The sequence below is a fragment of the Cucumis sativus genome, chromosome 2, assembly GCF_000004075.3.
Source record: "Cucumis sativus cultivar 9930 chromosome 2, Cucumber_9930_V3, whole genome shotgun sequence".
Classification (NCBI taxonomy): domain Eukaryota; kingdom Viridiplantae; phylum Streptophyta; class Magnoliopsida; order Cucurbitales; family Cucurbitaceae; genus Cucumis; species Cucumis sativus.
In genome coordinates this window covers 18,989,650-19,009,425 of record NC_026656.2, presented here as the reverse complement: position 1 = coordinate 19,009,425, position 19,776 = coordinate 18,989,650, and the positions used below count along the sequence as shown (strand labels likewise).

Here is a 19,776-nt window from a genome sequence, read left to right as displayed (position 1 = left end):
ATAATTTTTGGAATTCTTTCAAAATTGTATTTTTAAAAATTTGCTTTATGAAAAAATATATTTTTCTATATTAATCTGTCTCTAAATTATCATAGTGTAAGGGTTAGTAAAAATTATTGTTATTAATTAACCTTCAAAACTCTTGTAAATTTTTTTTTAAAAAAAGAACAAAGGGGAAAGGAAGAAATATGAGTTGGAATTTACTAATTTAGGGCTTCTTGCTCTTCAAGCTTACTTACATAAATCCGATTCCCACTCCGAGCTCGAACCACGACTGCGACATCAGAAATGGCCGATGGAGAAGAAGCCGCACGCCGTCATACAGCTGTCAATGACTACCGCAAGAAACTCCTTCAGCATAAGGAACTCGACGCTAGAGTTCGATCTCGTATGTTCTTCCCCTAACCAGTTTTATAATCTACTCCCATTTCTTACTTTGTGAATTTCGTTGTTATTGCTGATTCGAGTAATTAAAGCTTCTGAATCTTCTGCAATGGACGTTACTTGGTATATGAGATTACTGCATCTTAGTTTTTGGCTGTTAACTCATCCCCTCCATTATACATTTTAGCCTTTGGAAAGCCCTAGTATTTCCAAGACGCCTTGTGTAGAGTTTCGTGTAGTTGGATGTGTAGGGAGGAGAAGTGTGATAAGATATAGGGCTTAAAGGAGGGAAATTTGGATATGATCTGTTAGGAAAATATGATCATTGTTGGAATTAGAAAGTTTTGGGAAATGGGGTTGTGTTTCTGACTGCTAGTTCATCATTTCTGTTTGCTACATTTCTGTAGTGCTTATCATGTGACTTTATTAGTTGGTATTTCGTTAACTATTAACGGAAGCTGAGATTCTTGTTTCTTTTGTAGAAGCCTTTAAGATTGTGTTTAATTTATGTTTCCAGTGAGGGAGAATTTACGAGGTGCAAAGAAAGAATTTAACAAGACGGAAGATGATTTGAAGTCTCTTCAAAGTGTTGGCCAGATTATTGGAGAAGTTCTCAGGCCGCTTGACAATGAACGCTGTACTTCTTCTTACTCCCTGAATTTATTTTGAAATGAAATTATCTCAAATTGATTGGTGATGTTGGATTATCGTTGCCTTTGTGATTTCAGTGATTGTCAAAGCAAGCAGTGGACCGAGATATGTGGTTGGATGCCGTAATAAGGTGGATAAGGATAAGTTGACATCCGGTACTAGAGTGGTACTTGATATGACAACACTCACCATTATGAGGGCTCTTCCTCGTGAAGTAAGTTAGATTTTTGTTTATACTCAAATGATTGTAAGGAAATAAAAACAGGTACGATCATATAGTGCATGGTTGCCCCTAAATGTTTCTATCTAATTTGATCTGATAGGTAGATCCAGTTGTGTATAATATGTTGCATGAAGATCCTGGTAACATTAGCTATTCTGCTGTGGGTGGTTTGTCTGATCAAATTAGAGAATTGAGGGAGTCTATCGAGCTACCTCTCATGAATCCTGAGCTTTTCCTTAGGGTTGGTATCAAACCTCCCAAGGTACTATCTCTCTATCTTTTGTATGGGATTACCGAATTGTAGTTTTCTAGATTTTGCCCCTATTTATTACTTACACTCTACCAGATCCGTTCTCCCTCTTTTACTCACATTATTTGTTGCTTTTCACTTGAAGGGTGTGCTTTTATATGGTCCTCCTGGTACTGGCAAGACATTGTTGGCAAGAGCGATTGCAAGTAACATAGATGCCAACTTCTTAAAGGTAGAATTTTCTCCATGTACTGAAATGACTTTAGTATTTCCCTCTTTCCCAACTAATATATAACTACTAGCTTCTCTATTCTCTTTGTTGAAATATAGGTTGTATCGAGTGCCATAATTGATAAGTACATTGGAGAAAGTGCAAGGTTAATACGTGAGATGTTTGGATATGCACGTGATCACCAAGTAAGTCCTTGTGTGGTATGAACTTCTCTACGTATCTATTGGGAAAGGTGTTTCATAACTCATTCTCCAATACTTTCCATGCTAGCCCTGCATAATTTTTATGGATGAGATTGATGCCATTGGTGGGCGGAGATTTAGTGAGGGAACAAGTGCAGATCGTGAAATTCAGCGTACATTGATGGAGTTACTTAATCAGCTTGATGGTTTTGATCAGCTTGGCAAGGTATCTCTGGATTTGTTCTCTTTGTTTTGCGATAGATATCTAGATTTCAACCTTTGTCTTAAAATCAAAGGTACATTTGGATATTCAGATATCCAATGATCCTTTGAACATGATCCAGATGCTGCCCAATGAGATGATGGGTGTTTTGAATATTTCATCTTGTTGGAAATCTTACAATGAGATCTTGGGCCGTCTTCTTCCAACATGTTTTGACGGTGTCTTTATAATTTCTAATATGCAAGGATGTTTATGATTGGTATCCAAGTGCCCATCAAAATGATGAGTGTTGTAGATTTGACTGCCCCTGCTCCCCCCGCCCCTTTCTTTCTTCGTTCTCTCTCATTCATTTTATTTATTTATAATTATAGTTTTGTATAATATATATTGGAAGTTTTTTACCTTTCTCATTGATATACAATAAGAAAAGAAGAAGGAAATAAAACAACTATATACAACAAGAATTTTTACTCTTTTCTCGAATGCTGAATTCCAAAAGGTGGTATACCCCAAACGTGGTGGAGACCAAAGGCCTGTCTTCCTTACAATAGCTAGCTAGGGATATACCGAAGTAAAAATGGAAGTCAGTGGCCAAATCCCAGGAATGTATTCGTTCTTTTTCTAGTTTTGTTTGCCTGTGTGTTGATATGATTTGAGAGGTTGTGGAGCCTGGAGAAACAGTCCTTGCAGTAGTAACTAGTAAGGGATAGACAGAATTAAAATGAAAGTCAGTGGCCAAATACCAAGAATGTTTTCATTTTTTTTCTAATTTTAGTTATATTTATCTATGCAATGGTATGATGTCATATAACCAGTAAAAACAGAAAGTGTAAAGTCTTTAGATCTTATTGTTGATGCCGACCATGCCAAGACTTAACTGTTTGTCTTAGAACTTATTTGGATATTTTTTTAAACATTTAGTTTTCTGAGTCAATGATTATTAACTTAAAACTGGCACCGTAGGTCAAAATGATAATGGCCACAAACAGGCCCGATGTTCTTGACCCTGCACTTCTTCGACCAGGGCGATTGGACCGCAAAATAGAGATTCCCCTGCCAAATGAGCAGTCCAGAATGGAGATCCTTAAGATTCACGCGGCTGGAATTGCCAAGCATGGTGAAATTGATTATGAAGCTGTTGTGAAGCTTGCAGAGGTAATCCTCCTAGTTTTTATTTATCGCTCTTCTTCCTAGTTGTATCCACAATGTATGATTGCTTGAAACTCTCATTTGTCCAGGGCTTCAATGGAGCTGATTTGCGAAATGTGTGCACTGAAGCTGGAATGTCAGCTATCCGTGCCGAACGTGACTATGTCATCCATGAAGACTTCATGAAGGTAATCTAATGTTAATCTCTCTTTATCATGTTGAGATTAGTCCTACAGGCACAATGCTCTTTCTTATCCCATATTCACTTATTTTCATCTTTCAATGTTCAGGCAGTAAGAAAATTGAACGAAGCAAAGAAACTCGAGTCCAGTGCACACTACAGTGCTGATTTTGGGAAAGACTGAAGTCATGTGTTTTACTCTTACTGGCCAAACAACTCTTCCAAGCACAAAGCTTCCCTTCCCTTCCTGGCGAGACATTGCGGTCTTTCTTTCGTTGCAGGCAGGCCAAAACTGAGCTTTTTGCTGGTATCACTGCTTATCTTTTAGATGTTAGAACAATAGGAACTTGCTTGTATTTGAGATCATAGATGGGAGATAATGAATATTATTCATGAAAATGTGGCTATTCTTGTTGTTATCTTATTTTCTTTTTCCAAGCCGAGAGATGAATTTTGTCCACTGTGATTATTATTTACCAAAACACGATATCGGCGGCAGAATATACGGTTGATGGAATAGTTTCTGATTGTTTTTTATTTGTAACATCGCTGCTCTCTGGACCTTACATGGTTTGATCAAAACTTGATACAACATGAATCTTCATCTTCCTTTATTTTATTTTTCTTTTGAAATAAGTCCAAACCACTTCCCCAATTTTCTCACAGTTTCCCTTCCCCAATTTTATTTCATTATAGTTAAATGGAGATGCTTACTAAATATTCTGTATTGGTGACAAAGATCACATAAATATCTGCATAATATACCATTCATAGTTTTTATTCCGGAATAATAGCAAATATAACAATTAGATTCAAAATGATTAAATATAGATTTAAAATGATTAAATATAGAGCAATATTTTTAAATATATATAAATATAGTAAAATATGAAAAAAAAAAAATCTATCATAATAGATTATGTTGCAAATATTAGATAAATCATCCATTATGAAAATATTGTTACATACTTCATAATTATTTCAAAAATTATTATCCATTATGATTACTCTTTAATTTATACTTATCTTATTTGAAATTTATGAATAAAAGTTTAAAATTAAATAATTAATTAAAATGTGTGTGAATGATTTTAAGTATAAAAAGTAATTTTATCGGTTCTAAACCAAAGGACTCCGACTCTAATTATAATACTTGATGTAATTACCTCTTCGATGTTTATTATTTTCTAAACTAAAATAGGTTGTACAATAAATAAATATACAACTATTATATTTTGTCTATTACTATAGTATTAGATTCAACTATTATATTTTGTCTTTTACTATAGTATTAGATTTTAATTGAAATGTTCATCAATTCAATATCGACAATGAATCAATATTTCAACCATCTCTTATATTATAAATAATAGATATGTAAATGTTTTCATAAAATTATAAATAAACGGCGTCGTATGGTTAAAGCAAATCTGGTGAGATCAAAACATAGTACAAATAAACGGCGTCGTATCACGATTGGTTATAAAAAGTACGCCATAAATTTGGGGAAGAAGGAAAATTATTTTTGCAGAAAGAGAGAGCATCTAAAGCTTCTTGCTTCCCAAGCTTTCTCTGACTAATCCATCGGAACTTCCACCTCCGACCACCAAGAATGGCTGACGGTGAAGATGCCGCCCGTCGTCACACCGCGGTCAATGATTACCGCAAGAAACTCCTTCAGCACAAAGAGTTAGAAGCCAGAGTCCGATCTCGTTTGTCCCTCAATACCCAACTTTATATTCTCCTCCTGTTTTTGTTTTACTCTCTGAATTCCGGTTCCAATCGTTCCGAAAAGGGTTTCTTTTTGTTGATTTGAGTAACAGTAGGTTTTGGGTCTTCGGCAATGGCCTTTTTATGGACTAGGAGATTGCTGCATCTTGGTTTTAGAGTGTTTTAATTCATCCTCCCGATTTAACTTTAGGTCTCTGAGAAAGTTTGTGAGGGTGTGTTATATTTCTAGGAAGTTTTGGGAAATGGGTTTGTGTTGTTTCTTAGTTTTTATTTTGCTACATTTCTATTTTGCTTGTGACATGTGATAACATAAGCTAAAGTTCTTGATTGTTCTAGGTATTGTTGGCAAATTATCTTTGATTTATGGTTTTCAGTGAGGGAGAATTTGCGAGCTGCAAAGAAGGAGTTTAACAAAACGGAAGATGATTTGAAGTCTCTGCAAAGTGTTGGTCAGATTATTGGAGAAGTTCTCAGGCCACTCGACAATGAACGCTGTACTTTTTCTTGTTATTTCTTTGCAATTCTCTTAATGTCAAGATTCTCTCAATTTGGGTGATAATGTTGGTAGAGTGTCACTGCTTTTGTGATTTCAGTGATTGTCAAAGCAAGCAGTGGACCTCGGTATGTGGTTGGATGCCGCAATAAAGTTGATAAGGAAAAATTAACATCTGGTACTAGAGTAGTTCTTGATATGACAACGCTCACCATTATGAGGGCTCTTCCACGTGAAGTAAGTTAGATTTATTAATTATACTCAGATGGTTACAAAAGAAGAAGAAATAAGATAGTATTATCCTCTAATGCACGATTGGCCTAAATGTTTTGACTAATTTGATCTAATAGGTAGACCCTGTTGTGTATAATATGTTGCACGAAGATCCTGGTAATGTTAGCTATTCTGCTGTCGGTGGCTTATCTGATCAAATTAGAGAACTGAGGGAGTCCATTGAGTTACCTCTCATGAATCCTGAGCTTTTTCTTAGGGTTGGCATCAAACCCCCCAAGGTACTCCCTCTCTAAAGCACATAGCTAATGGGCTTACCAAATTTTGGTTTTATAGCTGATAGTTTTTGCATTATCATTTACTTACACTGTTCTGTATACTTTCTCCTCCTTGTGCTTAAAATTTCCTCATTTCTATTCAAAGGGTGTGCTTCTGTATGGCCCTCCTGGTACTGGCAAGACATTGTTAGCAAGAGCCATAGCAAGCAACATAGATGCTAACTTCTTAAAGGTTGAATTTTCTTCATATACTGAAATGGCTTTACTTCCCCTTCTTCCCAGTTAGTGTATAAATATTAGCTTGTTTCTTCTCCTTAGGTTGTATCGAGTGCCATAATTGATAAGTACATTGGAGAAAGTGCGAGGTTAATACGAGAAATGTTTGGATATGCACGTGATCACCAGGTAAGTACTCATGTGTTATGAACTTCTTTTGGTGTGATTCTGGAAAAAATTGTGGATTCATAATTCATGCACCATTCTTTTCTGTGCTTAGCCTTGCATCATTTTTATGGATGAGATTGATGCCATTGGTGGGAGGAGATTCAGTGAGGGAACAAGTGCTGATCGTGAAATTCAGCGAACATTGATGGAGTTACTTAATCAGCTTGATGGTTTTGATCAACTCGGTAAGGTATGTCCAAATTAATCTGATCCCTTATTTGTTTTTTCTGGGAATTCTAAACCCTTCTCATATATATACTTAGATCCCACCTTTGTTGTGAAGTTATCTTTGATCTTTAGATATTCAAGTCATAGGAACATTGGGACTTAAAAACCTTATGAGATGAGGGTCTTTTAAGCTGAAAGAGTACCATATCTTATTATTGTTGGAACAACATGCAATTGTTATATGTACCCTAGACAGATATGGCAAAACAGCTAACTGTTGTTCAGACGTCTAGATTTTTAGGTTCACAGATCTTTTGCAAATAAATGACCTTTAACCATGTTTATCATTTGACTTTATGATGGACATGATTGTACTCTCTTCTTTATCCAGTATTGCTTAGCATCATTGTAAAAGGCACAAACAAATAAGGGAGATAATGGATCAAAAGGCCTCGTGACCACATATGGCCTATCTAAGAAATTTAGTGAAGAAAAAAAATTACTTTTAACTTGGAAGAGCATGACCTATCTAGGGGCAAGGGACCGTGATAGAAGGGCTAAGGGATCATAGATTCAGTCTATGTTGGTCATGCCGATTTCCTTAACACCCTAATGTTGAGGATCAGACAATTTGTCTTGTGAGATTCCAAGATGTGCATAAGTTGGTCTGGACACTCACAAATTTAAAAAAAAATGTTCTCATGTTGTCGGTTACTTTGACATCTATTATTTTGAATTTTTCTAGATCAAATAAAAGTTTTATTTATGTTTGTATACTCAATTTCCATGGTGGTATAGAGAAGTATTCTCCTCGTAGTAACCAAGTATGGAATATACATGGAAAGAGAAGCCCTGGACCCTGGTCATAAATCAAGAACTCCGTTTCTCTTGTTCTTTTTTCTTATTTTTCTTTGGGGGGGGTGGGTAATTTTGGTAAGACGTTTTCTTTTTTTGGTTTTGTTTTTTAGTAAGAAACTAAGAAACCATATATTCATGCCAAAACTGAAGAACATGTTACCTTTTGAAAAGAAGATATAAATATAAGGTCTTAGATTTTAATCATGTTCTGCCAATGCTTTGACTTAACTGTTTGTCTCATCATTAGTCTAAATTCTTCTATTGCAATTTTTTTTCTTCGAAATTTGTGCTATTCTAACACAGATGATTAATTTGTCGATACCATAGGTCAAAATGATAATGGCTACTAACAGGCCAGATGTTCTGGACCCTGCACTTCTTCGGCCAGGGCGATTGGACCGCAAAATTGAGATTCCATTACCTAATGAGCAATCCAGAACGGAGATCCTTAAGATTCATGCAGCTGGAATTGCCAAGCATGGTGAGATCGACTATGAAGCTGTTGTAAAGCTTGCAGAGGTAACCCTGCTAGTTTTATTGTTTATTTATTTAATTTCTTTTAGTCTACCTTGTCCATAATCTGTAATGCCTAAAACTATCCTTTGTCTAGGGATTTAATGGAGCTGATTTGCGTAATGTCTGCACTGAAGCTGGAATGTCGGCTATTCGTGCCGAACGTGACTATGTCATCCATGAAGATTTCATGAAGGTAACATTTTCTTTCTATAATCGTCTTTACTCATTGCATTGCAACATAACCCTATAGAGAGATGGCCTTTTCTTCTCACTCACTTTATCTTTTGATGTTCAGGCTGTAAGAAAATTGAATGAAGCAAAGAAACTCGAGTCGAGTGCACACTATAACGCCGATTTTGGGAAGGACTGAGAGATGTAATGTAGTCTGATAGCCAAAATCTTTGCAAGCATAACATTTTCCTTCCTAGGGAAACGATGCACTCTTGGGATTCATGCAAAATTGAGCTTTTCCTGGTATCACTGGTGTTTTTCTTAGAACTATAGGAACTTTTTGTATCTGACTGATCACAGATGATTAACATTCATGAAAATCTAGCCATTCTTCCTTTTCTTATTTTTTCCCTTGTGCTTGTGGGCTTAAAATAGATTGTTCTTCACACTGCCTTAACTTTTCTTGTTAATGTACTCACATCGAAAAGATATAAAGCTGAAGATGAAATCGTTCATTGTGATTTTCATTTAATGATTTACTTGAACATAATCATCTGCGAATACACACCTCATTTCAAAGTTCATGCTCTTTTTTTGTTTGGAATGTCATGGTTTCAAAGATACAAATGGTATTCGATGAATTATAAAAGTGCTAGAATTCTATCTTTTTTACACTCATTGTCTAAGATTTAACTCTTCTTCAATGTAGATCTGTTGTTTAGTTTGAATCTGATCATTCTCACGATCTTGTAAAACCAGTAGGCACTGACAAGCTGCAATCCCAACGCCATGGCCTGAAGAAAAATTAGTACAGGAAGTAATCGGTCAGTGATGGTTGCTTAAAGTCCTCGATTATGGAGTAACCATTTCAACGTTTCATTCAATATTATAGATTTGTAACTTATATTGTTGTGTTTATTTAATAATATGATTACATGACATGAAAGATAAATCGTTGGGAGTTGATTGTTGGATAAATTGGAAAATTAGTCTTGAAATGACTTTAATATACCGCTTTCATAAAGTGAGATTAATTTTATTCACCTACACGTCTTGCTCTATAATTTGTCACATTCATATCATATTTTGATCCATTGATTTTTGTTTGATAGGGTTTATTATGCCATCCCATCGATTCCGTAATGCTAGATACTACATTACTACATTACTTCATTACTTCATTATTCAATTTTGTTTATACTTTTTATCTTAATAACTATTGACGTTGACATTTTATTAATTGAAACAAATACCTTAATAAGGAAAGGGACATTGGCAAATAGAGTCACGTAAGTGAGATAAGGCCCTCCAACCATTCTTGCAAATGAGAATATCACAGCAAATCCAATCTGTCATCACATTGTTTGATAATCAGCGAAATCATTTGATAGTCGATTGACTTTTTGTTCTTTAACTCTTTATAAACAACAAATAAAACTTATGTTAAGTAAAGAGTGACTTACATCAGCAGCCAGATTAAGGTCAGTGCCTTTGTAACCAATTTCTTTGAGAATTTCCCTTAAATGGAGAAAGGGGCTTGAGATCTCTGTTATCCACAATGCTGCTACCATCTCTGACCCACACTATATATACATATATATACTCAAAATTATTTCTAATTAATTGAGTAAAATACTAGTGACAAAATAATTCTAAATATTCACACTATTAATCATCAATTATATAAATCAATTGTTGTCTAGTTAGGTGAAATAAAAACAATTATTCTCCTCCAACAATTACACCATCCAGCATCATTCAAATTACTAACTTCTACAATATTAAAACAATTTTTAAGAAGTTGAGAAAGAAGAATTTGAGCATAGTTCAGTGGACAAGATATTTATATGTGAAAGTCGAGAATCAATTGAAGAACAAAACGGCAAAAAAAGAAAGAAAGAGAGGGTTTACCTTTTGATAAGCAAGGCCGGCTGCAATTCCAACAATGCTAACCAAGTGATGGATGGTATTGTCCAAACTCACTTTCTTGTCAAAATGGCAACACACCATATCATATATCAAATATGAACAGCTCACACTCAATGTTTGCATCTGTCTAACACATTATCATTCCAACCACCATTCAATAGGTTAAAAAAGAGCAAAAGAACCCACTTCATATCCATATTTAATTCTAAGAATCTTATTAACAACTCACAATCCTCTTAATATCAGAGATCTCAAACAACAAATCAGCTAACTTCAAGGGTTTGAATTTCAGTGTATATTTGAAAAAAATCACTTTTAAACCTGACTTTAATCACTCAAAACCACTACAACCATTTCTGATCTTACCTGGAAGATCCAAAATGCTTGAGGATCATACAAGATTATTAACAAGAAGATGAAATAAAGAGAGTGGAGTAACCTGAAAAGATGAAGATTTAGAAGCAAGAGGACAAATGGGACATCGCCAATTTTGAACAGAGATGGAAGCCAATGTGACAGCTAAAAAAGCATGGATTGTTGAGATGAGGCGATTGCAAAACTCAAAAGATCGATTTGGAAACACTGCTTTTCTTAACAAAATGAAACCCAATGTCCATGATATTACACCATAAACCATGACGTTTATAACATCCGGATCTCGACTCTCTGAAACTTCCATGGCAGCTCCAACAAAGCAGACCTTTTTTTTTCTTTATATATATATTTTGTAGAAGAAGAAGCCGAGTCTTGTGGAAAGATGGGAGTAGGTAGTTGTGAGTCAATTGTGGAGCTTCTTCTGAAATAAAACCGTCCTTTTCTTTTCTTTCATTTAATTCAAAAGTTGATTTTTGTGGTTCTCATTTTGTTGGTTTGTATAATACTAATGGGAAAACATTTATTTACTCCCATGTTAGGTTCTTTAGTTTTCAAGATTTTACCTTTTTACCAAAATCCAAATTTAGTTTATAAGAATCGATTTTATTATCATAAGTTTCATTAAATTATAGGCAATAAAAACCTTTTCGATAGAGTGAAGAGGATGGTTGTTAGCTAATATGATATTAACTTTTTTGTTAGTACAACTTATAGCAAACAACTACTGCATTTATTTCATATTTATGATCCTTTTAGTTATCATTATATGCAATGTGTTTCCTTTTCAAATGGGTTTGATTTAGAAGTAATTGATACGCACTTTCCATTATAAAATTAAATATTTTTAGAGTTCAATTTTGCACTCATTTTAATATTTTTTTAAGGTTAAAAATATCATTTTGAATTCTAAAGTTTGTTCAAATTGGAAAAATTAAGAGTAAGGAAGCTGAGAATCACTTGTGCAGTTTTGTAGCTCATCACTATGAAATGGATGCATTGTGTTGGAATCATCCAGCAATATCTCTGAAACCCACCCAAAGTTCTGAGAATCATGCTTTCCTTACACCCAAATCTTCTTCCTTGCTTTTTCACTGCCGAGCGGTGATGAACAGTTCAAATCCAGAATCAAAACCATCGCCACTGAAAATCCAGAATCGTATGTTTATTCTAGGGATGGGTTTCGTCGGACAGTTCTTTGCGCAAGAATTGAAGTACTCAGGATGGTAAAATCGCTACAGTTCTTTATGCAAATTAGATAGATATTTAGCCTTTAATATCTTTCGGATTCGAATTATTTGTTGACATTTTAGATTTAGCTTTAAGAGTTGTGGGTGTGAAATTAATGACGTGGGGGTTGATCATTAGGGCTGTTTCTGGGACTTGTAGAAACCTTGGGCAGAAGATGCAATTGGAGGGAAGGGGTTTTGATGTTTATGTTTTTGATGCAAATGATCCAGTGTAAGTTTCTGTTTGAGTTTCTTTGAGAGATCGTGAAAGTTAAATTTGTGCTAACACTTACATTCTATTTCATTGATATCAAAGTATATATTATAGTTCGTGAGATGAGAGTACTAATATAAACAAAATTGAAACCGAAATTCGTGATGCTTGTTCGGATGATGTTACGGTCAAAGTTCACTCCATACCCTATGAACCCTATGAGCTTGGCTGTAAGCTCCTGGCCGATATCTGAATCATAGTGTTTCTTACACATGTGAAATAGACAGTGAGAAAATTATGTATTCTATAGTTATGTTTCTGCTGTGATGTTCTTAGAGTGGTCTACTCAAAACCAATTGAGTATTTGGAAGTTGATATAATTATAATGTGCTATTTCCATTGCTTAATTGCTGTGCTTGTTTTGTAGACAGGACACTCTAAAAGCAATGAAGTATCATACTCACCTTCTCATTTCTATTCCACCAGATGTGGATGTTGGCGATCCTGTATGCTATATTATTTATCAGTTCTATTTTGAAATTTGAATACTAATGCAGGACAGTGTTAGAAATTTTTGTTGGGATTAAATTTGTTGTTTCAGCTGAGCTTTTTTATGCTATTAAAGGGGCTTTCACAGCTTGTGTAATCTGAAATGCCCTAGATTAATTGAAATAAACTGTTGTAACATTGTCCTGCATCAAAGATTTATTAATTTGGGTAATCTTATGGAATTTTCTTGCTGTCCTGCATTGACTTTGCAGCTCCTCCATCATGAAAAGCTATTAAGGACTACTTTACAGGGTGGAGATCTTCGATGGCTTTGCTATTTGTCATCGACAAGTATGTGTTTGCTTCAGTGTTAATAGGACAGCATTTCCTGTTGTTATACATGCATTTTAAAATAAAACAGCCGTACACCATAGGTCTAGCAAGCATGTTAGAAATGTTTTTAATCACCATTGCCCTCAAAAAAGTGAACTCTACCTTACATAAAATTGCCAAAGTACTCTTACCTTCGAAATTTGAAATCACTTTACATTATGGATACAGATAGAGAACAAGAGAGGCTTTCATATTTTGTTTTGATCTCACTCTCTGCCCGCATTTGCCTCTCTATCTCTCTCAGAAGCATTTTAGGAGGATATAAACCCTAGATATGAGTAGAGCCCTTACTTTTGCAGTTGGAAGTCCTGCTTATGGTCCCTGTTTATTTTATTTATATTATCGATACGTGGTCCTTGGCTGCAGGATGTATTAAGTTTCCAGTGGCTGCTATGCCATGGATGCAACAAGTACAGCATTTGTGATTTCAAGGGATCCCGTACCTTCTTCCTTTAGTGCACATCTGTTTTGGCACATTTTCCCACTAGACCTTTGTCCACAGTAATTGCATATTTCCATTATTGATTATGATCCCAGTTTCTTCTTCGTGACAGGTGTTTATGGAGATTATGGAGGTGCTTGGGTAGATGAAGAGTAAGTGATTTTGGCAATCTACTCAGACATGATTTTCATCACCATATATTTTATTGATTTCGATATTAAATAAGTAAATTACTCTTATGGTAGTAACCCGACGAACCCCTTAAGTCAGTCAGGCAAGTTGAGAATTGAAGCAGAGGAGAGATGGATAAATTTGGGTAATGATCTTGGCCTCTCAACTCAAGTATTTCGCCTTGGAGGTATCTATGGACCAGGTAGAAGGTTGTGACTTCCTTTCTCTTAATATATTTGTTAGAATTCAAGCTTTTTTCAAGGTTCCGTTCTTCTTTGTCATTCACTGCATTCAACTTCATGTCTCTACCATTTCTGTACTTGTGATCTCCATCATGGTCCATGTCTGAACAAAATGTTTTCTCGTTATACAAGTGATTTTTTTTTTTTCTCTCAAAGACATTGGTTCAATCACAGTGCTATTGACACAATAATCAAGCAGAGATCCTTATCCGAGCGTCAACAACGTAGAGCACGTAGACAATTCACATCCCGAGTTCATGTTCAGGACATCTGCCAAGCTCTTAAAGCCTGCATTCAAAGGCCTTCTTCCAGGTAACATAACATTAAATCAATAAAAGCATCATGTAGTTAGAATGAGGGAGTAACAAAATCAAAACTGGTAAATAAACCAAGATTTCAATACTAGAAGTTCTTTCGCAGGAGATTTTACAACATAGTTGATGACGATCCAGCTCCAAGGGAAGAAGTTTTCTCATATGCTCGAGATTTGGTCGAGAAAAAGTGGCCTGGGAAATTCGACACATTGTCGAAGGTGGTAGAGGAAAGCGATATCACCAATGGGCGTGGAAGGGGTGATAAAAGAGTGTGTAATGCACGTATGAAAAGAGAGCTGGGAGTGAGTCTTGTGTATCCCACTTATAAATCAGGATTGCAAAGCATACTTGACCAAATGGGAGACGAGGAACCATTGTGAAGGGAGTGGGAGACCTTCATATTTGTAGATGATAAATGAACCTTTTTGTGTTAAAAATTGTGCGCAAAAGATTGAATACTCGAACTTTAGGATGATTATTAATGCTTTTAGCAATAACAATTGAGTTATGCTTGGATTTACTTGGTCGTTTTGTTTTCTTTAGGACAAATGATCTAAAATAGACATGAAATTAAATAAATGATATTAATTTTGAGTTGATTTAAATTACTTTAGGTGAATTCATGATCAACTTTTAACTCATAAAATTTAGTTTGTTTTAACTCAATTTTCAAATCATATATATTGTATTAAATGAATCATTTTCTCATTTCAAAATTGTCAGGATGGCCGAGTGGTCTAAGGCGCCAGACTCAAGTTCTGGTCTTCGAGAGAGGGCGTGGGTTCAAATCCCACTTCTGACAACTTTTTATTAATATTTTGATAATAAAAAAATATATCTAACCTCAACTTTTGAATTTTAATCAATGTAATATCTAAACTTTAATCAATTTTAGTTCATTTTTATAAAAAAATGACCATTTTGATTCCTTAAAAGATGAATACAAAGGAATCAAACAAATTATTATTTTTAGAATAAAAAAGAGTAGTTAAATACTAAAACGAAGATTAAAAAGACAAAACATTAAAGTAGATTATTGAAGTCTTAAGTAAATAATAAATAAATAGTTGCATAAGAAATTTCTTTTGTCTATATATAACATTACATCAACCAATGTGAAGTCAAATTGGAAAAAGTTAAAAATCAAATTTAAAAAAAAAAAAAAAAGCATAGTATAAAATAAAACATTAAGTAAATTAATTAACATTTTTACTTTTTCTATAAAAAAAATTGGAGAGAGGGGGACCCACATTTTTAGTTCATGGGAGTTAGAAAAAAATCAGCTTTTTTTATTTTTATTTTTAATTATTATTAACATTATTATTTAAATAAGAATTTTTGTAAAAGAGAAAAAAGTACTGACCCTTAATTGCACTAAGAAGCCACAAACTGAGTATCAAACACATAAGGCTTCTTATCTCTCCACTTGCCTCTCCTTTCCTTTTTAACTCTCTCTATTAAAGATGTAGTGGAATATGGAAAGTAGTCATGAACGACCATAGTGTAACGTTGTGAAGTGTGATTTTGTGAAAGGTAGCTTGATAAGATTTAAATTGATACTTGAGGAGATGTTGACTGTTCTTTTATAATTTGTTTTTCAATTTTATATATTTATATATGAAATTCGATCGATCATATAAAGCAATTCAATATAAAAAGTGTTTGGATGGTCGAGTGGTTTACGGTATCCAAACAATTCAAGAATTGTGAATTAATTTTTGTTCTTAAAGATCAATCATACTTGAACTTTTATTTAACCTCACTCTTTCGTTTTTGGCATTCTTTTGGGTCAAGAAAAGAAGATTGTCTCTAGATTTGTTTGTATAATACAACTATTATTGAGTTGTTGTTCATCCAATAATTAAGAAACAAACACTTTTATTTTAGCATCACTTCACATGATATTTCATCTTTATTATACTCAGGGTTCCAAATCTTCCATAATTTACGAGACTTTAAACAATTAATTAATCATCTCATCAAAATTTGTCAACATATAATAATAATCATCATCATTTGTGTTATATAAAGAATATATATTGGTAGGTTTTAACAAACGACATTAATTCAAAGAACATTGAAATAGTTTTGCATTTTGTATTATTACAACAAAAAAAAGAGTACTTATTTTAAACTCAGTTAATATAATATATATATATATATATGAGTTGAATTAGGTTTGTTTATATAAAAAAAATATATGTTACAGATACTTATATCGATAAAAAAAAATAACACACTATTATAAATATTATTATTATAAATTCTACACATTTCGAGGTTTGAGATTTGATATCTTCACCTCATTTAATTTTGAAGAAAGAAAAAAGTCTAACTTAATTACAACCACGTATTCTTCTAAACATATAAAGTAGAAATTAAACTATAGTAATATATAAGCTCTATGGAATGTATTCTATGGATCTTGACATTTTATTACAATCAGGATATCAACCTTGTTAAGAATTCAATTATCAAATCAACGAAGGATTTCTTTTGTAACAATTAAACTATAGTAATATATAAGCTCTATGGAATGTATTCTATGGATCTTGACATTTTATTACAATCAAGATATCAACCTTGTTAAGAATTCAATTATCAAATCAAAGAAGGATTTCTTTTGTAACACTTCATTAGAAAAAATGATAATATTTTATAAATCACCAATCAAAAGGTCAATTAAAGGCCGACTAAATCTTCCCTCTTAACACAATAAACTAAAATAAAAGTAATAACAAGATTTTTCATGGGTTGAAAGACTAAAAATCCTAACATACATTGTTATATCATATCATACTTCAAGAAACTATCACTAGTTTTTCAATTTTCATTATAAATCATCATACATGCCTCGATTTTCAACATGTGATTATCAAATCTATATGTTTAATCATTAAAGTAGGTCAAATTAACCCAAAATAAAAGTGATTTTTTTTTTTCAAATGTGATAAAGAAAAGAAATGGAATTGAATGTGAAGATAGAGAAGTGGTTGGGAATAGAAAGAAGAAAAAAAAGGGATATTTGAACCCCAACCATAAGCAACCATATGCATATTGATTTGAGTGGGAAGCCACACGTCCCTTTCTTCAAAATTTAGGGCCAATTATCCAAATAACCCAAGTAATATTGTTGACCAATCATTTATCAAAAAGCCCTCAATAACCAACCAAAAGCACTTCTATATCCCTTCTCAAATCAAAAAGTACAAACTAAATTAATATCATATTCCCCCCACCTCCTTTGAATTTTTCTTTATATATAATTCTATGACTATATGAATTACCACACTTTATAAACAAAAGCAATACTTAGGAATACTTAGGAGTAAATGATATTGAATTAATATTTCATTGATCTAATTGTTTGACAGCTCATGAATATATAACTTGTTTAGTTGAAAGCTTGACATTTTTTAAATATGGAAATATGAAATATCTTCATCAAAAGGTAAAAAAGGGTTTGGTAAGTTCTTAAATAGATATCTATATATATATATGACAAAAAGGTATCAATGTCCAATTATTTTAGAAATAAAATCAATGAAGGAGAGAATTAAGAATTTGTAAATATGGGGTTAGATCCATAAACAATATTAATTAAAAGAGGAATGTGTTAAGTTTGATGATGAGAGATTTGCACAAATGCCCCACCCCCCTCTTACAAAAATAATTTCAACTAAGGCCCCCTCTCGGCCATTTCTAGTTCTTGTGATCTTGTGTTCTTGTTTGCAATGGAAATCACCAGAAACATGGACTCACATTTTTCTAACAAATAGATCAGATCAAGAAATTAAAGCTTCAATACTACTCAATAATGGAAGATATCAGCGGTGGCCATGATTGGCTGGTTGACATACAAGAAATTCATTGAGTTCATGAAGCTATCGGCGGCCACAATAGTTTGAATCTGAAATGCTTTCTCCTCCTCCGTTTCTCCAAATCCGCCATCATTGTTGCCGCCGGTGTTGATGCAATTAGCGATCTCCTCGAGCGATTGCAATCTCTGCGTGAGTTCTGCCATTTGAGCTTTCAGAATCGAGTTCTCAGCCTCGACATTCATAAAAAGCTGCGATGTAATGTTGATATTTGAAAGAATCTGAGCGTTATCTTTCTTTAATTGTGTCACTTGCGCCATCAATTCATCAAGATGCTGTTGCTTCCTCATCCGAGATCGTCTCGCTGATTCGCGATTCGATTGCATTCTTTTCCGTTTCCTCTGATCCATCAAAACCTGCAAATCCTCCTCGGAACCAGAGTTTTGAAGCCTAATAGAACCCGAGGAATTATTTCCGCTTGCAGAATCCATAGAGATGATGAAGATGATAACAATTAATTAAAACTTAGAAACAGCGATTACAGATTATATATATAGATGATCTAATCTTATAGTCGATCGAAAGAGAAAAACCTAAATGGAAAGGATGATTATAAGGATAGAAATGAATGGATCTGGTGTGATCGATCTTAGGGAGAAGAATGAAGGAAGTTCATGAGAAAACGTAGAACCAGTAGAGGAAGACAACAGAGAAAGATTGAACGAGATGAGTGCGGCGGCGTAGAGAGGAATTGATCATAAAACCGGAAAGGAGAATTTCACTGAGAATAGGAGACATGAAGCTGAAACATCAATAGCAAGAAATTGAGCATCTAAAAGGAAGGGGTAATGAAAGGGCAGAAGTAGGACGGGGGCGAGAGAGAGAGCGGCGGAGAAGAGATAAGGAGAAGGAGAAGGAGAAGGAGGAGGAGGTTGGAGAAAGTGGGGAAAGGGTGAATTTATAGAAGAGAAAACGAAGGAAAATGATTGGAAAATGCGAGAAAATTTAGGAAGAAAATAGAAAAGAAAAGTGAGAGAAGAAAAAGGGCATAGGAATCTCCTTCAACTCAATTGGCTTCGGCGGGACACACCAATTTTTTTCTTCTTTTCTTTTCTTCTAATTGAATAAAATCCTAATTTTTATAACCCTCCAACTTTTATCTACTTTCCACACCACCCACTATTTTTCATTTTTAAAAATGCAAATCATCATACAAATTTAATACAAAATAAGGTTACTTCTTCTAAAAATAAATACCATATTTACCATATATATGTTTCAATTCTATTTTGTTTTCCAAAATTGATTGTTCATTAGGTTCTAAATTTGGTGTAAATCAATTATTAGGTCTCACTTTCATACTTTCCCCAAAAAGATAATTGTGTTTATAAATTAGTGGATTTTCAAAATAATATAAATTATAATTCGAAGGTTTTATATAAGTTTTGTTTTCCTAATTTTTGTGTGACAAATGATTATGTAACTTCAATATATTCCATCTTAATATATACAAAGATGCATTAATATGTGTTGTTTTGATCAAAGCGTTCTAAGTTTGTATTCGTCCATTCTACACACATATTATTTAAAAATAAAAATAAAAGAAGGCAAAAGTATTCAAATAGTCTATAAAATTGTTTTAAAAAATAAGTCTTTTTTAATATCAATTTATCCACGTAATAATATGAACCAAAACTCTTCTATAGATAATAAAAGTAACTTTGTCGTAACAGTCACAATGAATAAGAAGTTATTGAAGAATGAGTATTTTGAGAATTGTGAACTTATATTTAGGTAG

General features: G+C 33.7%; 5 protein-coding genes and 1 non-coding gene across 8 annotated transcripts; 4 read left to right on the top strand and 2 right to left on the bottom strand.

Moving 5' to 3' along the window:
- The first annotated feature begins 186 nt into the window (after positions 1 to 186).
- Positions 187 to 4,094, top strand: LOC101212754 (26S proteasome regulatory subunit S10B homolog B). Its single transcript, XM_004152631.3, has 10 exons — positions 187 to 388; positions 902 to 1,021; positions 1,113 to 1,249; positions 1,359 to 1,520; positions 1,654 to 1,740; positions 1,839 to 1,925; positions 2,011 to 2,148; positions 3,109 to 3,300; positions 3,384 to 3,482; positions 3,585 to 4,094. The coding sequence occupies exons 1-10, from the start codon at positions 289 to 291 to the stop codon at positions 3,657 to 3,659; spliced, it is 1,197 nt and encodes a 398-aa protein (XP_004152679.1). The 5' UTR covers positions 187 to 288; the 3' UTR covers positions 3,660 to 4,094.
- An 867-nt stretch (positions 4,095 to 4,961) lies between these two features.
- On the top strand, positions 4,962 to 8,818 carry LOC101212516 (26S proteasome regulatory subunit S10B homolog B). The gene is made up of 10 exons (XM_004152630.3): positions 4,962 to 5,187; positions 5,581 to 5,700; positions 5,800 to 5,936; positions 6,050 to 6,211; positions 6,354 to 6,440; positions 6,527 to 6,613; positions 6,705 to 6,842; positions 8,006 to 8,197; positions 8,289 to 8,387; positions 8,490 to 8,818. Exons 1-10 carry the CDS (start codon positions 5,088 to 5,090, stop codon positions 8,562 to 8,564), a joined length of 1,197 nt encoding a protein of 398 aa, XP_004152678.1. The 5' UTR covers positions 4,962 to 5,087; the 3' UTR covers positions 8,565 to 8,818.
- A 44-nt stretch (positions 8,819 to 8,862) lies between these two features.
- Positions 8,863 to 11,088, bottom strand: LOC101213712 (TLC domain-containing protein 5). Of its 2 annotated transcripts, none has more exons than XM_004152635.3 (5): positions 10,734 to 11,088; positions 10,277 to 10,417; positions 9,829 to 9,948; positions 9,619 to 9,714; positions 8,863 to 9,159 (listed from the first exon to the last, which is right to left on the bottom strand). In XM_004152635.3, exons 1-5 carry the CDS (start codon positions 10,971 to 10,973, stop codon positions 9,055 to 9,057), a joined length of 702 nt encoding a protein of 233 aa, XP_004152683.2. In that variant the 5' UTR covers positions 10,974 to 11,088; the 3' UTR covers positions 8,863 to 9,054. The 2 variants fall into 2 exon arrangements, with proteins under 2 accessions (XP_004152683.2, XP_031736670.1); XM_031880810.1 differs by having other exon boundaries at positions 10,277 to 10,421; positions 10,734 to 10,982.
- A 450-nt stretch (positions 11,089 to 11,538) lies between these two features.
- LOC101213235 (protein YeeZ) lies at positions 11,539 to 14,680 on the top strand. Of its 2 annotated transcripts, none has more exons than XM_031880809.1 (8): positions 11,539 to 11,892; positions 12,035 to 12,127; positions 12,537 to 12,615; positions 12,871 to 12,949; positions 13,546 to 13,585; positions 13,679 to 13,806; positions 14,002 to 14,158; positions 14,267 to 14,680. In XM_031880809.1, exons 1-8 carry the CDS (start codon positions 11,657 to 11,659, stop codon positions 14,538 to 14,540), a joined length of 1,086 nt encoding a protein of 361 aa, XP_031736669.1. In that variant the 5' UTR covers positions 11,539 to 11,656; the 3' UTR covers positions 14,541 to 14,680. The 2 variants fall into 2 exon arrangements, with proteins under 2 accessions (XP_031736669.1, XP_004152681.1); XM_004152633.3 differs by having other exon boundaries at positions 11,545 to 11,892; positions 13,679 to 13,813; positions 14,021 to 14,158.
- A 198-nt stretch (positions 14,681 to 14,878) lies between these two features.
- Positions 14,879 to 14,962, top strand: TRNAL-CAA. Its single transcript has one exon. It is a non-coding gene; the product is annotated as a tRNA-Leu (tRNA).
- Positions 14,963 to 17,716: 2,754 nt separating this feature from the next.
- On the bottom strand, positions 17,717 to 19,003 carry LOC101214116 (bZIP transcription factor 44). The gene has a single exon (XM_004152637.3). It carries the CDS (start codon positions 18,467 to 18,469, stop codon positions 17,972 to 17,974), a length of 498 nt encoding a protein of 165 aa, XP_004152685.1. The 5' UTR covers positions 18,470 to 19,003; the 3' UTR covers positions 17,717 to 17,971.
- Positions 19,004 to 19,776: the final 773 nt, after the last annotated feature.

What these genes read in the sequence shown, in the direction of transcription:
- LOC101214116 (XM_004152637.3), bottom strand. Translation starts at nt 18,469, where the DNA reads ATGGATTCTGCAAGCGGAAATAATTCCTCGGGTTCTATTAGGCTTCAA.
- LOC101213235 (XM_031880809.1), top strand. Translation starts at nt 11,657, where the DNA reads ATGGATGCATTGTGTTGGAATCATCCAGCAATATCTCTGAAACCCACC. An exon ending in GAATTGAAGTACTCAGGATG is followed by an intron (nt 11,893 to 12,034) that starts GTAAAATCGCTA and finishes GTTGATCATTAG; the next exon opens with GGCTGTTTCTGGGACTTGTA. An exon ending in TGGAGGTATCTATGGACCAG is followed by an intron (nt 13,807 to 14,001) that starts GTAGAAGGTTGT and finishes TTTTCTCTCAAA; the next exon opens with GACATTGGTTCAATCACAGT.
- LOC101212516 (XM_004152630.3), top strand. Translation starts at nt 5,088, where the DNA reads ATGGCTGACGGTGAAGATGCCGCCCGTCGTCACACCGCGGTCAATGAT. An exon ending in GATATGCACGTGATCACCAG is followed by an intron (nt 6,614 to 6,704) that starts GTAAGTACTCAT and finishes TTCTGTGCTTAG; the next exon opens with CCTTGCATCATTTTTATGGA. An exon ending in TCCATGAAGATTTCATGAAG is followed by an intron (nt 8,388 to 8,489) that starts GTAACATTTTCT and finishes TTTGATGTTCAG; the next exon opens with GCTGTAAGAAAATTGAATGA.
- LOC101213712 (XM_004152635.3), bottom strand. Translation starts at nt 10,973, where the DNA reads ATGGAAGTTTCAGAGAGTCGAGATCCGGATGTTATAAACGTCATGGTT. An exon ending in CTAAATCTTCATCTTTTCAG is followed by an intron (nt 10,418 to 10,733) that starts GTTACTCCACTC and finishes TGTGTTAGACAG; the next exon opens with ATGCAAACATTGAGTGTGAG. An exon ending in CCGGCCTTGCTTATCAAAAG is followed by an intron (nt 9,949 to 10,276) that starts GTAAACCCTCTC and finishes ATGTATATATAG; the next exon opens with TGTGGGTCAGAGATGGTAGC.
- LOC101212754 (XM_004152631.3), top strand. Translation starts at nt 289, where the DNA reads ATGGCCGATGGAGAAGAAGCCGCACGCCGTCATACAGCTGTCAATGAC. An exon ending in GCCGCTTGACAATGAACGCT is followed by an intron (nt 1,022 to 1,112) that starts GTACTTCTTCTT and finishes TTGTGATTTCAG; the next exon opens with TGATTGTCAAAGCAAGCAGT. An exon ending in GATATGCACGTGATCACCAA is followed by an intron (nt 1,926 to 2,010) that starts GTAAGTCCTTGT and finishes TTTCCATGCTAG; the next exon opens with CCCTGCATAATTTTTATGGA.